A 13,428-nucleotide genomic window follows, 5' to 3' on the forward strand; every position below is an offset into this window, starting at 1 on the left:
TTGACATTCGCTGAATGAAGAGGCAAAAAACCTAATCAAGTTCATCTTGTTATTCAGTGAGTGGTGTTTCGTGTTAGCTGTTCTCCAAAAAACGGCATCTGTGAGGCTCGATAAGCACTGTAAAGAGGAAATGAGGAAACCTCAGGCTAAACTCAGCAGACTCACCATTTATCTTCAGAGAGGCTGGTGCAGGTGACCCCAGCTGCAAAGTGTGTCACATTCTGCTGAGACTGTGCCGCAGTGTGTGCCGTGCACTGCAAAACAATAAAACATCACACAGGAACTCACTCAACCAATCCATTTTATATTATTTATATTTGTATAACAAATCAATGGCAATATAAAAAATAATAAAGGGACGCTCGTAACCACAGAGTATCCTGTGTTTTATAGTTTCCTGAATGAATTGTGAAATCAACCTTGTGCAATTCAACAACTGTATAAACACACAATACTGTTTGTAATCAGTATAAAATAAACACACAATTTATTGCTCTAGAGTATATTTTTATCTTATTATTGCTCTGCCTCTGTCTCACAATGCTTGTGTAACACGTGTGAATCAGGAATCTGTTATTCCCTGATTCTGCAGCTCCCCTCAGTTTCATAGAGCTTCACAGTGACTTTCACTTCATTGTTTAGAAATCTGCCCCAACAACTTCACTGTCAAGCACCAGGCAGCTGTGTCCAAACGATAAAGCTCTAAAATTCCTCAGTATATCTCTGGCACCACAGCAAACGGATGACAGACACGGTTTAGTGACTTGCTAGTGAGTTGGTGGAGACCAAAAACTGAGCTAAAAGAAAGTAAAGAATTGATTTGTAGAGCAGAAATGTGACTCATGTTGTTCTGTAAGTTCCATAGTCATATCCATTAGTTCAAAATAACTGTTTATGTCAATTCAAATTTCAATGCAGTTGCAGGGACCGAGGTGCCTGCTCTTGCACGACATGTTGGTGAATGGGACCTTCTCCTGCGAGAAGTACCATGGTGATACTCAGCTGAAATCAAGCCCAGCAAGTTCAAGATAAAACTGATTGAGGTTTAAAAGACGGTTTTCACCTCTGTTATTCAGCGACGTAACTTAAAGCATCAGGTATCGCAAATGGAGTTTGGTGTGTTTGTTTTAGTGGCAAGAAACCGGGTATCATGAGGTTTCACTGAGCTCCACTCAAGCGATAGTCTATGATTTCTGTACATGAAAACCACCACTCAGACTCGCAGCCCAACAAAATTAATTAGCACTTGCGGCTATAGAGGCCGCTGTTGCTCAGTAAAAGTATCACAGTGCTGCTTTAAATGTTTCTTTACAATGTATTTTTTGATTTCAAGCCCATGTGAAGTGACCCAACTTTGAAATTTGTACATAAACCATGAAATGTAACCTCATAACATGATATTCTCATCACTGAGAGAAAAAACAATTTCACGCTGCTGAACGCCAGCTCTGAGGTCCAATGTGCAAGCAACTCTCTCATTTGCACACACATAACATCAACTCCATCTGATGGCCGGACCCAGCGTATGGTTAGTTTGAAAAGCCGCAGGCAGTTCACCCTGATTTCAGAGAGCAGAGTGAAAATTTGCTGCTGATGACAGATCATGTGAAATGAAAGTGCTTTTAACATCCTCTCTTTTGTGTTTGCATCTCAGCGGGCAGCCAGAGCACGGCCATAATCCCCCTCCCAGTGTGGACATCACTCAGTGAATTCAGCCTCTATGGAAACGAGCAGGCGGTCGGACTGCTGCCATTTCACAGCCTTAATTAATACCAAACCTCTGCACCCTTCACAAATTACAACATATACCGCACAGCACTGGCGCAAGACAACAGTCTGCAGTCTGCAATAAAACGGTTCCTTCACGGCCACATTAAAACGCAGAGCGGTAGGTCAGAGGACTTCTAGCTTATAACTGATTACTGTTGGCCATCAGCTCTGAGTGTGCAGGCTGTATATTATTTGAGAAGGGTGGTGAAAGAGAGCTTAAGTAGCGCTGTCCAGGTGGCAGATTCTCAGAGGGATTCTCCTCTGTGAGAGCCAACCAAGGACAACCAGCGGAGCTTTGAGCTCGGAGGGGGAAGGGAGGAACTGGCCACCCCACAGTGCCCCGCAGGCTGTGGTCTGCAGCCAGTGCAGCAGTAGGTAACTCTGGAGCCAAGGTGGAGTGAGAAAGGAAGGGAGGAAACTCAGAGAGAAACCATGAAAAATGTGGAGCATGAAAATGTCTCCCTTGCTTTATGGCAGCGCAGCCTGGCTTCCAAGAGAAACACATCTTTAAATTTAACTTGAGATGATTTTTTTTCCCTCCTCCACCTCCTTCTCCTTCTTCTTCTTCTTCTTCTTCCACTCCCAACTGCTGGCAAGGGCCTGGTTTTGAAAGCGAGGCCAAGATGCTTGGAAACTGCGACCATGTTAAAAAAGCACTCAATAATGTGGCTTTTTGGAAATGTGGCGACAGCTTCTGTGTGAGGGGCTCAGCTTTCAGTGTTGGTGAACATGTTTGGTAGGTGTGCAGCTGCAGAACAGTCCGGTCTATAAAAATCTCAGGATTTACACAGCGATGGTATATTTACTGAAGGTAAATCTGAAGTGGAGGGGGAATAATGTTGAAACAGTTCATTCAGTTGCGTATTCTGCTGATTCTTTTGGGGATATTTCAATTTCGCACACAGTCCATTAAACATGAACTCTCTAAAGGCACTTTGGACAACGTGCATTTCACTCGTTCCTCGTTGTAACTTCAGACCAACTCTCTTCTAATTCTACTCGGGGAGAAACATAACAACTGCATTTGGCATAAAAGCCCATAAATAAAAGACCTGATACGGGTTATTTCAGTGAAGTGGATTAAAATGACGGGGCGGCTGGAAACACTTTGGCCTCCGATCAAATTGAAGGTTTGTACCATGTAATAATATTTTGCTAGTCTCAGGAGGAAGTCATCTCTCATGCCGATGATTCAGAGCTCATTTGAGGAAAGAGCATCCAGCCAATCTCATAAATCAGCGTTTGATGGAACAAACATACCTCAGAAGGAAACAGAGCATCGACAACCACTCCTGTGCTTACAACGGCTGAGTAAAATGCCCCAGCGATGATGAACACATCTTTTTGGGTGTGGAGCTGAACTCACGTTAGCCCAGAGCTAACACCTCGGAGTGCAGACTGCCATTAAAAACATTAATTTATATCAGAGGTTTAAATGCTGTGGTCTAAGAAAGCCAGGGTATAATTTAGAAACACATTAAACCACAGTGAAAGGACACTACTGTACTTGTGTACAACTTTGAGATACTTGTTCTTTGCTCGAGTATTTTTTTTGACTGCTACTTCCTTTATTGTGTTGCTTGAGCAGCTGCAGTTACTTAGATTATTCTGATTTTAAGTAGAGAACATTTAAACAGCTTCTCACATATGGTTGTTATATGATAAAATACTCAAGAGTTCAAACATACACTTTAAAAATCACTTGGGTCTAAATATGTGACGCAATAAAACATTACCTCAGACAAATATGTCCAGTTATAATAAAATATGAAATTGTGACAACAATAATTTGACCTTTAACTGCTAATAATGTGTTTCTTTTTAATGTTATTTACACATTGTTTTGTACAACTAACAACACAATTATGTTTTTAATTGATTTTGTTTATCCTGTATTATGCCCATGTTGTACTGAATCAAATCCGGTAAAATCTAACCAAGTATCTTTTTAGAGTGTATGTAAAATTAGCTCACAAGCTGCAACAACACAACACCTTTTACTCGTAATATGTGTGTTTTAAAGTATTGTTCATGTACAATTTGGACTTTACTGTTTGAATCCACTCAATTTCCTATTTTAGTGGAAAATATTGCAGTTTTTAGCCACTGAGCCAGTTAATTTCCAGATTAAAGATTTTACGGACAAAACAAAGAAAAACAACATCAAAGAGCTTCTTAAGCATTTCTGAAGAATAATCCAGTGATTTGATAGAAAATTATATGTTTAAAATGGATTTGATTAAGTTCTTCGAAAATAAAATTAATCAACGGAAATATTATTTTTATGATCACATCATCATCATCATCACGACAAAAACTGACTTCATCTTAATTTGTGAGGAAAAGGCTGATTTAACAAGATAAACCATCTTTATACTTTTTGTTTACTGCAGTTTCTCAAGCACTTGTTGAGTTATGGCTTAGCCCCCCCCCCCCCCCCCCCCCCCCTCCCCCCACCTCTGATGCATTATGGCAACTGAGGAGAAATCTCCATCAGCCTATCGAGCAACTTCACAGATAATGCCTCAAAGCGCTGGAGACGTCACAGCTTTTAGACCCGTTAATCCCTCAGCCGCCGCAGACAGAGCACCCCCTCCTCTGCTCTCACAGAGGCCATTTGTTTTACACAGTTACTTTTTCAAAGTGTTAAATATTGGCGAAATCTGCGAGGCTGGTTTGTTTTATGGGTTACCCTGTCCCGGGTTGCCAAGGGGGACATATAGGACAGCTTTTAATGGAGGCGGAAAGGCTGACATTAAATACCGGCCAGATGGACTTTCTCCTATCCTGCTCATAAAAGTTCTTAGGACAGTTCACAAATCAAGGCCTCTCAGTATTATGTTAAGCGTTTGGATTGTTATTGTTATTGTACATTTGCAAATACTAATGTAATTTATCGCTTTTCGGGCACAATTCGAGACTTAACCCACCCAGACATTTAATATGTATAAGCATTTAACAGTTAATATTAAGTTGATGAAGTGCCTGGTGCTTTTACTGCCTTCCATGGAAACTGGCTTTCATAACTCTGACAAGGTTTTCATCCAGCGTGGAGATTAAGACGAGTGCCATCTACTTCATAACCGTTTCACAGGCCCACGTTTGGTTTACGAGAGGCAGTGCTGGAGTTTTGGGGGTAAAATATCTCCTGTGTGGAAAGGAAGCAGAAGGCAGCAGGTATACTGTAGAGTCAGGCCAGAGAGGGGAAAATGAAAAGTGAAATTCAAGATGCGAGGCTAAAACGGAAAAACGGCGGCTCTCTGGGGGTCGGTCCTCTTTCCGGAGTGGAGGAAAGTGGACCCCTTGGTAGAGAGTTTGCGGTGGTCCAGGTTTTTGGGTCAGTCACTATGATGTTGCTGTTAACATCACAACAAATACGAGAAGGGTTTCCTTACTTAGATGTAATGATATCTGTAGAACTAATATCAGGAACACCATTATTTAATAACTGAGCAGCGTTTGGCAAAGTACAGTAACATAACATCATAATGAAGTACTATTTACTGGCACCTGATCATATCTGTGCTTCACTACTGGCATATTGTACTTTACTTTATCTACTCATCAGTATGTTAATATCTGATGCAATACATTTTGATGTACACCATAACATGATCCAGTGATATAATTGAAATAGTCTATAACATTTAGCTTGGATATGAATTCATCAATAATACTGATCCAAATAAATCGTAATATAACACTGACAGGACCAGTACTGCAAGAAGAATAACAAAATTAAACTTGTTAAACTAAAGTGAATGTGTCACCATGGAGGGAGTACTCAAATATTTAACTTGAGTAAAAATAACAATACAACTACTCATAACAAATACTTTGTTACAAGTAAAGCCCCGGCATGTCAAATGTGAAAGTAGCCTGTAATGTAATTGTCTCATGTTATAGTTTATTCATTAATAATATATCACGTTTTATATTTTACGTGTGGTCACAGTAAAATATTTGTGTCTGACATTTAATGAAGACATATAATTAAATGAAATTACTCATATAGAGTCTAAGTGACTTAAAGCTTAAAGTACATTAGGCTACTTGTGTACTTAGTTTCCACCGTTGTCCGCGTGACACACAGAACTGAAACTAACTTTGACAACTACAGGACCAGTAGATGGAAGTTTATTAAAACAGAATCACAGCATTTAGACCTAAGAATTAAAAATGATGATCAAAATAAATTAAAGAAAGTATAAAATAGAAAATAAGAGTTTCAAACAAAGTAGAGAGATATTTTTTGTCTCACTAAATAATAAACACACTCTTCGTGTTTACTTTGTTTTAAGGGGAACGATGAGATATTTGTAAAATCCTGTGTACGGCCCTGCTGACAGGACCAGCTCTGCATACTGAGAACTTTTACTTTCTTATGTACATAAAATAACACTTTGAACGCAGGACTCTGAGTCTCTCTACAGTGTGGTGCCGCCGCTTTGACTTAAGTAAATGGTCTGCGTGTTTCAGTGAGAGCTGCTCCCAGCTTGTTTTCCATCAGGCTTATTTTTCCATCAACAAACCTCTTAATAGCCGAGGCAGGCGTGGTGTATAAAAGCTTAGAGTGACAGACTAACTCAAATATGATTCATCAAGTTCTCTACAAAGTCATTGGAGCTCTTAAATAAACACATACAAACACATTAACATATATTACTGCACTCAGACTTATCTCACACAATCTCTATGCTGTCCCTGCACCGGAGGAATTTTCTGGAAATGTCAGTGATTAATTTTCTACCAAATATACTTTACACCCCGCAAAACAAGTCTCAACAGTTTTAATGATTACATGGGAATAAATATTGATCTTGTTTTAAGACCCTGAAAGTCAAAAACTCGAGCGTAGTTTAAAAAATTAAGAGTGAAAAATGTGGCCTTGAAGAAAAGCCAGTGAGGGTTATTCCAGATTTATGGAAGACTTATAAAATACAATTACTCTCACAGACACACACGTATAGAGCTAATGTAAAGGGAGGGAGTGTGTCATGACATCATGTCATTAAACATCCTTAAGCAGCTTTTATTGTGCTGCACATTTGGAATAAAGTGGATTCCTCCTATCTCGTAATCTCTGAGCTGACACCATTGACTGTCCAGATAAGGCTGATTGAAAAAAATTACATTTTCAACACTGCAGCATCCTCAGGCGTGATCTCTGTGTTAGTCATAATCTCAGAAGAGAAGAAGTGACGTGGAATATCAGAGCTTGGAAAAATGACCGGAGAGGGAGGTTATGAGCAGCACTATAAATGGAGGAGATGTTGATTGTATCTTTGTCTGGATACATAAATTATACTCATCCGGGTCGTCTGTGCTATCTGGAGCCAGCAAATGTATACAGACTATAAACTACCCTCTTCACCTCCTTCTTCTTCTTCTTCTTCTTCTTCTTCTCCTCTAACTCTCTGTGCCAGAGCTGCAGCGTCCTCCGGAGAAATGAATGTGCTGATGGGAAAAGGCCTGAAGACGTTGACATTTATAATGGAGGCAAGGACGACTTGTCTGTTGATCGTATTTACTTTGTTTTTACTGATCAATGATGTGTTTTAGTTCATATATAAATATTAAACTAAATATGATTCAAACCAGAGTCCTGCAGTAAAAAAAAACATTGGATTTATGAATCTGCAAATGATTTGTGTTTATTTGCCTTTGTGGATGAAACCAGTCATTTTGTTTTGTTTTATGGTCATGTATGCAACATCTTGATTTTCAATTTGGGTCTTATTTAAATGGATGCTGTTTTTTTTAAAATTCCATTTTAAATGCAAAAATAAGTACAAATAAAAGTTTTTAAATAAAATAAAAACATTTTTAAGTCAATATTTTAATACCTTGCTTAAAATAAACAGCATCAGCATCCTTGCAAAAAGATTGACTGAATCATCATGAGTGAGCAACTTGCAAATTTACAGAGGAGGGATAACTTTACATATTTGATTTTATAACTATTTTTATGGATCTATTATTGCAAATATTTTTTACTGATATCCTGATTTTGCTGTTTTTGTGAGGTGCCCTTGAGTGTTTTGAAAGGCGGCCATAAATAAAATGCATTATTGTCTTTACAACAATAATAATAAAACTAATACTAATAATAATGATTACAATTTTCAAAGTAAGAAATATTTTATTTACAATATTTTCAGTGCAAATTATTATTAACAAAATAACACAATATACTGTATATCCAGACCAAAAACAAACAGGGTACATGAACACTGCTGATGTGAACTTCTGAGATTTCATTAATAACGTGAAACAAAGTGGCTCATAACCTAAAAAATAAAATTCACAACCGCACATTTTCTTTTCTTTCACATGAGGAGACACAGAAATCTGATGGACTGAAATAATCTGTGGTTTTACTCTCACAGAGAAAATAAAACATCATGAAGATAACATCTAATAAGAATTAACAAATGGATTTGGAGTATTTTTCCTCGTGTCTGGGTTAAAATAACGAGTCACGTTAAATAATAATAATAATAATAATACAGGTTGACTCCTCTGGTTCACAGGATTTTAACGCACAGGCCTGGATGTGTTTGTTTATGGAGCTGACTCCTCATGTGTTTTAACATCACTGTCGTTCTTCTGTCGCAATAATAATAATAATTCAAACCCTTTATGTCTTTGTCCATCACTTAAAAAACCTCCAGGCTTCATATTAGCACCTGAGAGGAGGCCGCTGTGTCTGTGGCCGTCGGCGGTGCGCTGCAGGCCGGCGCGCCCCCGCTCATGATCACGCTGGTTTTATGGAGCTCGGAAGAGTCCAAGTGTCCGTCGGAGGTTTCCTCCTCCGGGGCCTCGTCCGAGTCGCACTCGCTCCGGCCCTCGCTCTCACACTCGGACTCCTCCGGCTCTTTGGGCTCCCTGCTGCCCGGCTCCGACGCGCCCTTCTCCGGCTTCTCGTCCTTCTCCTTGTCCTTCTGCGCCTGGGCCTCTTTGGAGTGTCTCCACTTCATCCGCCTGTTCTGAAACCACACCTTCACCTGCAGACACACATCAGACACACACACACACACGTTGGTTCTGTGCACTTTCAGACTCAGTGGCAATCAGCTGCAAGTCCATGTAGTTAATTTCCTCAAATCCTGTTTTATTTTCCATCCAGAAACAGTTATAATAAAACAAATGATCACAATGCTTCCAAAACTGCAATTTAAGATTATTTTGCATAGTAACGATAAAAAAGTAAAGAACTCTACATAAACTTCCACCAAAAGCTAAACTGTGCCTGTAAATATTTTTTATTTAACTTTAAAAAAAAAAGTTTTACTTAGAAGACGTGGCCAGAACAGCAGCATAACAAGTGCAAATAATGTATTAAACACTTCAGGAAACAGTTAAATGATTTGAGAGTGAGGGTAATATTTTTTTCTAACCTAATATTAATTTAAATCAGAGATAACAAAAAGTGAGAAGTTCAGTTTTCAGCTATGACGTTATTGGAGACATGTTTCTTGGAAAAATGAAGTGACAGTTTTCAGAAGTATAAGAGCTGCTGGGTCATTGCCCAAGATGAGGGGAGATTTGACCCTTGCTTCTCAGCCAATCAGGTTGCACCATCCATTCCTGATGATATATGCCTTTAAAAGCCTGGAACAATTGCTCTTATATCTTTTTATTCAGTTGTAATTTTAGATTTAGATTTCTGTCCTGGTTGAATATATGAAATCTTGCATCTGCTTGTACAAATTCGATCCTCTGTGTGTGTGTAGCCGCTGAGATGAGGCTGTAGATCCAAACACAGAGGTGAACATTTCCCTTCACATCCACTGCTGTCACTTCACCAGTCAGAGCTGTAGCTACACCATTAAAGACACGCAGGTCCTTTATTTTCCTGGAAATGTGGGAGTTTAAGCAGCCTGCCTGTGTCTGACTTACACATGGTGTTTGTGGAGGCTGGTATTTAAACCTGACCAACCACATGCAGAATTAAAGAAGTAAAATTGTATAAATGATAATAATAATAATAAAAAACAGAGTTGGTAAATATGATAAAATACAAAATGATAAGAAAATCTGGGAAACTATGAGGAGTTAAGGGGGGCTCATATAACCCCAGTAGGCCTATTCCTGACATCCTGGCTGCAGCCCTGTGGTTTTATTGTTTTATTGTTACGTGACGTGTTCAACACTGCAATCAACAATAAAACTGCATCAAAACCATACAAATCCCTAAACTAGAGTCATTTAGATATAAAAATAAACATATCATAAAGATATGTATTAATGTTCAGGTTCATTTTGCAGCTACGTCTTTAACTGCCTCTCAAAACCATTTCTGCAGATTAGATGTAGTTTATTTAAAAACTTGATTATCATTGCAACATATAATCCACAGGTAAGACAGAGGCCTACACCTCAAATCTAAATCCACAGTAAGGAGTCAGTGTTTCTTCTTACCTGAGCGTCCGTCAGGCCGAGCATCGCAGCCAGCTGCTTTCTGTCCGGCTTGGTGACGTACTTCTGAATCTCAAATCTCTTCTCCAGTCCTTTCCTCTGCAGGTTTGAAAACACGGCCCTCGACCACGACCTTTTCCTCTTGTACGTCTGGGGCATTGTGTCTTTTGTGAGGACGGCGTACGGACCTGTAGAGGCGACACGAGGAGGACATGAGGTCAAAAACACGGGTTCCACAAAGCGGAGGTGTACATCATCTGCAGGTGCACTCACACCTCCAACATGAGAGCAGGACAGGTCAGTCCCCTGTCTGTTAACAGTCCTAAACATGAGTGGACTACCTGGGAAGGTGTCCTGAAACTGATGCTGGCCTGAGTGTCTGCTGCTGCTGCTGCTGCCTAGTGAACTCATCATGGAGGACGCGTCGCTCATCCCGGGGTCTATGGAGGAGAAGTACTGGCTGGCCGGAGGCTGAACGGGGATGTGGATCCCTGACTGACGGTTCGAGCTAACGATGGACGTGAGATCTGTCACAGAGCGAGAGATGATGGGCTTCAGTCAGGAGACAGTTATCGCAGTGACACACAGGCACACTATCACTGACTCTGCTCTTTATGGGGCAACTTTAGATTTATAGGGAGACTGTGGTTTTAACATCAGCCTGCAGGGTTTCCTTGCTGGAGTGCTTTCGAGCAAAGTTCTCACTGCTGCTGTGTGGAGCTGAACCTGACCTCTGACCTCTCTGTGGAGGGGGCAGGAGAGGAGAGGATTTCCCCACAGGACTCTTTAAAGTGCAGCTTATGAGGCGCTCTAACTACTGTGTGAACAAGTCTGTCAGTGCTATCAAGAGGAGTTTGTGCAAAGTTAACAGCTGCTTCTGGTTTGATGCTTTCAGTTTCTAAACTTTGGACACTTTGACTTTTTCTACTTAAATCACATCATTAAAAAGTATTTTAAGGGCATAAACACATCCCTGGTGGTTGTTTTCTGTGGATGACATCACAGGCAGCCTCTCTACAATCACCACATAACTATTTTGGAAAGTTTGAGTGTAATAAAATCTCTCTGCTCACCTCTTAGCGACAGCTTTTCTTTTCCTTTTGGGTCAAAGTCCGTCGACAATATCCGATCAATTCCGAATTTGAGGTCTTTGCTGGAAGGCGGTGGAGCTTGTTGGGAGGTAAATGCAGTTCTGGACAATGAGGTCAACTGTAGTCCGTGTCTGTGGTACGGAGACCCCGGACTCACCCGCGCACCGTACACCGACGGCTCCGGCGCCACCGGGGAAGGACGCAGCGGAGAGCCGCCGGAGTGAGCCTGCTGCGCACGGTGGTGGTGGTGGTGGTGTCCCATGTGCACCACGAGTGCCGAGGATCCCGGGATGTTCTCCGCATCTCCGGCTTGCAAGATGTCTGCGATGCAAAACGACGGTTTCTTGATCGTATCCACAGCGAAGCCCCCCGCGCAGTACGCGGACCAGAGGCTGAAGTTTGACGCGTAAAACGGGTTGAGCCCGGCCGTGTACATCCCGCACTCTCTAAGTCTTTTTGTTTGTCAGAAGAGAGAATAAAAGCGCATGCATGTATGAAAAAAGCAGGGGTGGCGTGTTCAGAAGGAGAGATGGACGTCCTCTTTGCGTAAGTGCCAAAATCGCTCTCCCAACTCTGAGATCCTGACCCTGCTGCTGCGCTCTGAAGTTCCTCCGCTGACACTGATTGGTTGCTGTCTGAACCAATGGATGTTCTGCACTCGCTCACATCATTACCCCTGCGAGTTGGGATGATGCGTGACCCCTACACACACACACACGCGCGCGCGCGCGCACAGAGACACACGCACGACCGGGGACACTTGGAGGCAATTTTGATCCTGCGAAGATGGATTGATCACTTAAAGAGAAGTTCCCATTTTTACGCGCACTGAACTGCCCTAATGCACATGAACTCACATTTTAATTTCTATTAACTCACCGAAAACAAAGTGTTTTCTACTAATGCATTCATTCAATTTAAATTTTGAAGCAGTGTTTAATTTGGCTTTGAAACACAAACCCTGCAAAATAAAAACAGGACGCACACAAAGTTATAAAATTGAAATACTTAATAAATAACCGAATAAAACTGACGTGTAACCCTGAGCACAGGAGCGTCTATGAGCCGCACTCATCCTGTTTTTGATGCGCCCTGATTCCTCTTAAATGAGCGGATATTCTTGCAAGATTCGCCCCCGAAATAGAAGCTGTTTTAGTATTTTAGGATGCAGCAGAAATCCTTATTTCTTCCGGCGCAGGAGGGAGGCGAGACTTCATAATGACTGTTAGAACTTCCCTTCTTCAATATTTGTGCAACTTTATCTCGACCTGCAAGTTGCACGGTGACGCAAATCCGTCCCCATGCTCATAATAAACACAGGAAATCTATTCCCCCTTCAAAACCAAAACACAATTAACTTCAGAGGCGATACTTCATCCGCAGGGCCCCTCAAGATTCACACGTCGGGCCCCTGGACAGTGGGACAGTTTTTAGATTCGAGGATTTAAATAGTAAAATCTTTTATTTTCCCTCTGCTGCGTCTTTATTTGACCTAAATGACCCTGGACATGAGTTTTGATTTCGGCAACAGAGGGAACATGTCTCCCATTCTCTCTGCCCCGGGTCACCACCACTCTGTCAAATAACCGAATACAACGGGAACACAAATAAATATATAAACCATATTTACATATTTAATTTTATATATTTATATAAGACACTTTTTATTTATTCTAACTGTCGATGAAACTCTCTCTCTCTCACACACACTCTCGCTCTTTCCCTCTTTCTCTCTCACACACACACTGGCTCTCTCTCTCTCACAAAGAGAAACACATATACACTCTCTCTCTCTCTGTGTGTGTCTCTCTCTTTTACACACACACACACACACACACACCCACACACACACACACACACACACACACACACACACACACACACACGTTGCTGGGAACAATGGCCTGTGAAGTGAGTTCTCCTTCATTTAGTGATTCATTGGCCGGAAGAGGCCGATGACCCTGACCGCCTCCTATCTTTGGACGCTCCTATCATGCTGTTTTCGAGTGACACTTTTCCGGGTTAAATTTAGAAATGATTTTTTTTTTTGTATATCTTTAAAAAAAAAAAAAAAAAAAAACGTTTGCCCTCCATCACGCAGTCAAAACAATCCAGGGAAGAGGATGTGGAGGACGCAGCAGGCCTC

General features: G+C 41.1%; 1 protein-coding gene across 2 annotated transcripts; it reads right to left on the bottom strand.

Moving 5' to 3' along the window:
- Positions 1-7,892: 7,892 nt before the first annotated feature.
- Positions 7,893-11,959, bottom strand: hlx1 (H2.0-like homeo box 1 (Drosophila)). Of its 2 annotated transcripts, XM_020097516.2 has the most exons (4): positions 11,265-11,959; positions 10,533-10,718; positions 10,195-10,379; positions 7,893-8,777 (listed from the first exon to the last, which is right to left on the bottom strand). In XM_020097516.2, exons 1-4 carry the CDS (start codon positions 11,716-11,718, stop codon positions 8,448-8,450), a joined length of 1,155 nt encoding a protein of 384 aa, XP_019953075.2. In that variant the 5' UTR covers positions 11,719-11,959; the 3' UTR covers positions 7,893-8,447. The 2 variants fall into 2 exon arrangements, with proteins under 2 accessions (XP_019953075.2, XP_019953076.2); XM_020097517.2 differs by lacking the exon at positions 10,533-10,718 and having other exon boundaries at positions 11,265-11,913.
- Positions 11,960-13,428: the final 1,469 nt, after the last annotated feature.

The sequence above is a fragment of the Paralichthys olivaceus genome, chromosome 19, assembly GCF_024713975.1.
Source record: "Paralichthys olivaceus isolate ysfri-2021 chromosome 19, ASM2471397v2, whole genome shotgun sequence".
Lineage (NCBI taxonomy): Eukaryota > Metazoa > Chordata > Actinopteri > Pleuronectiformes > Paralichthyidae > Paralichthys > Paralichthys olivaceus.

Coding starts and splice junctions, on each gene's coding strand:
- hlx1 (XM_020097516.2), bottom strand. CDS start 11,718: ATGTACACGGCCGGGCTCAACCCGTTTTACGCGTCAAACTTCAGCCTC. Junction 10,380..10,532: donor GTTTCAGGACACCTTCCCAG/GTAGTCCACTCA, acceptor TCGCCTCTACAG/GTCCGTACGCCGTCCTCACA. Junction 8,778..10,194: donor TCGGCCTGACGGACGCTCAG/GTAAGAAGAAAC, acceptor GTGTGTCTGCAG/GTGAAGGTGTGGTTTCAGAA.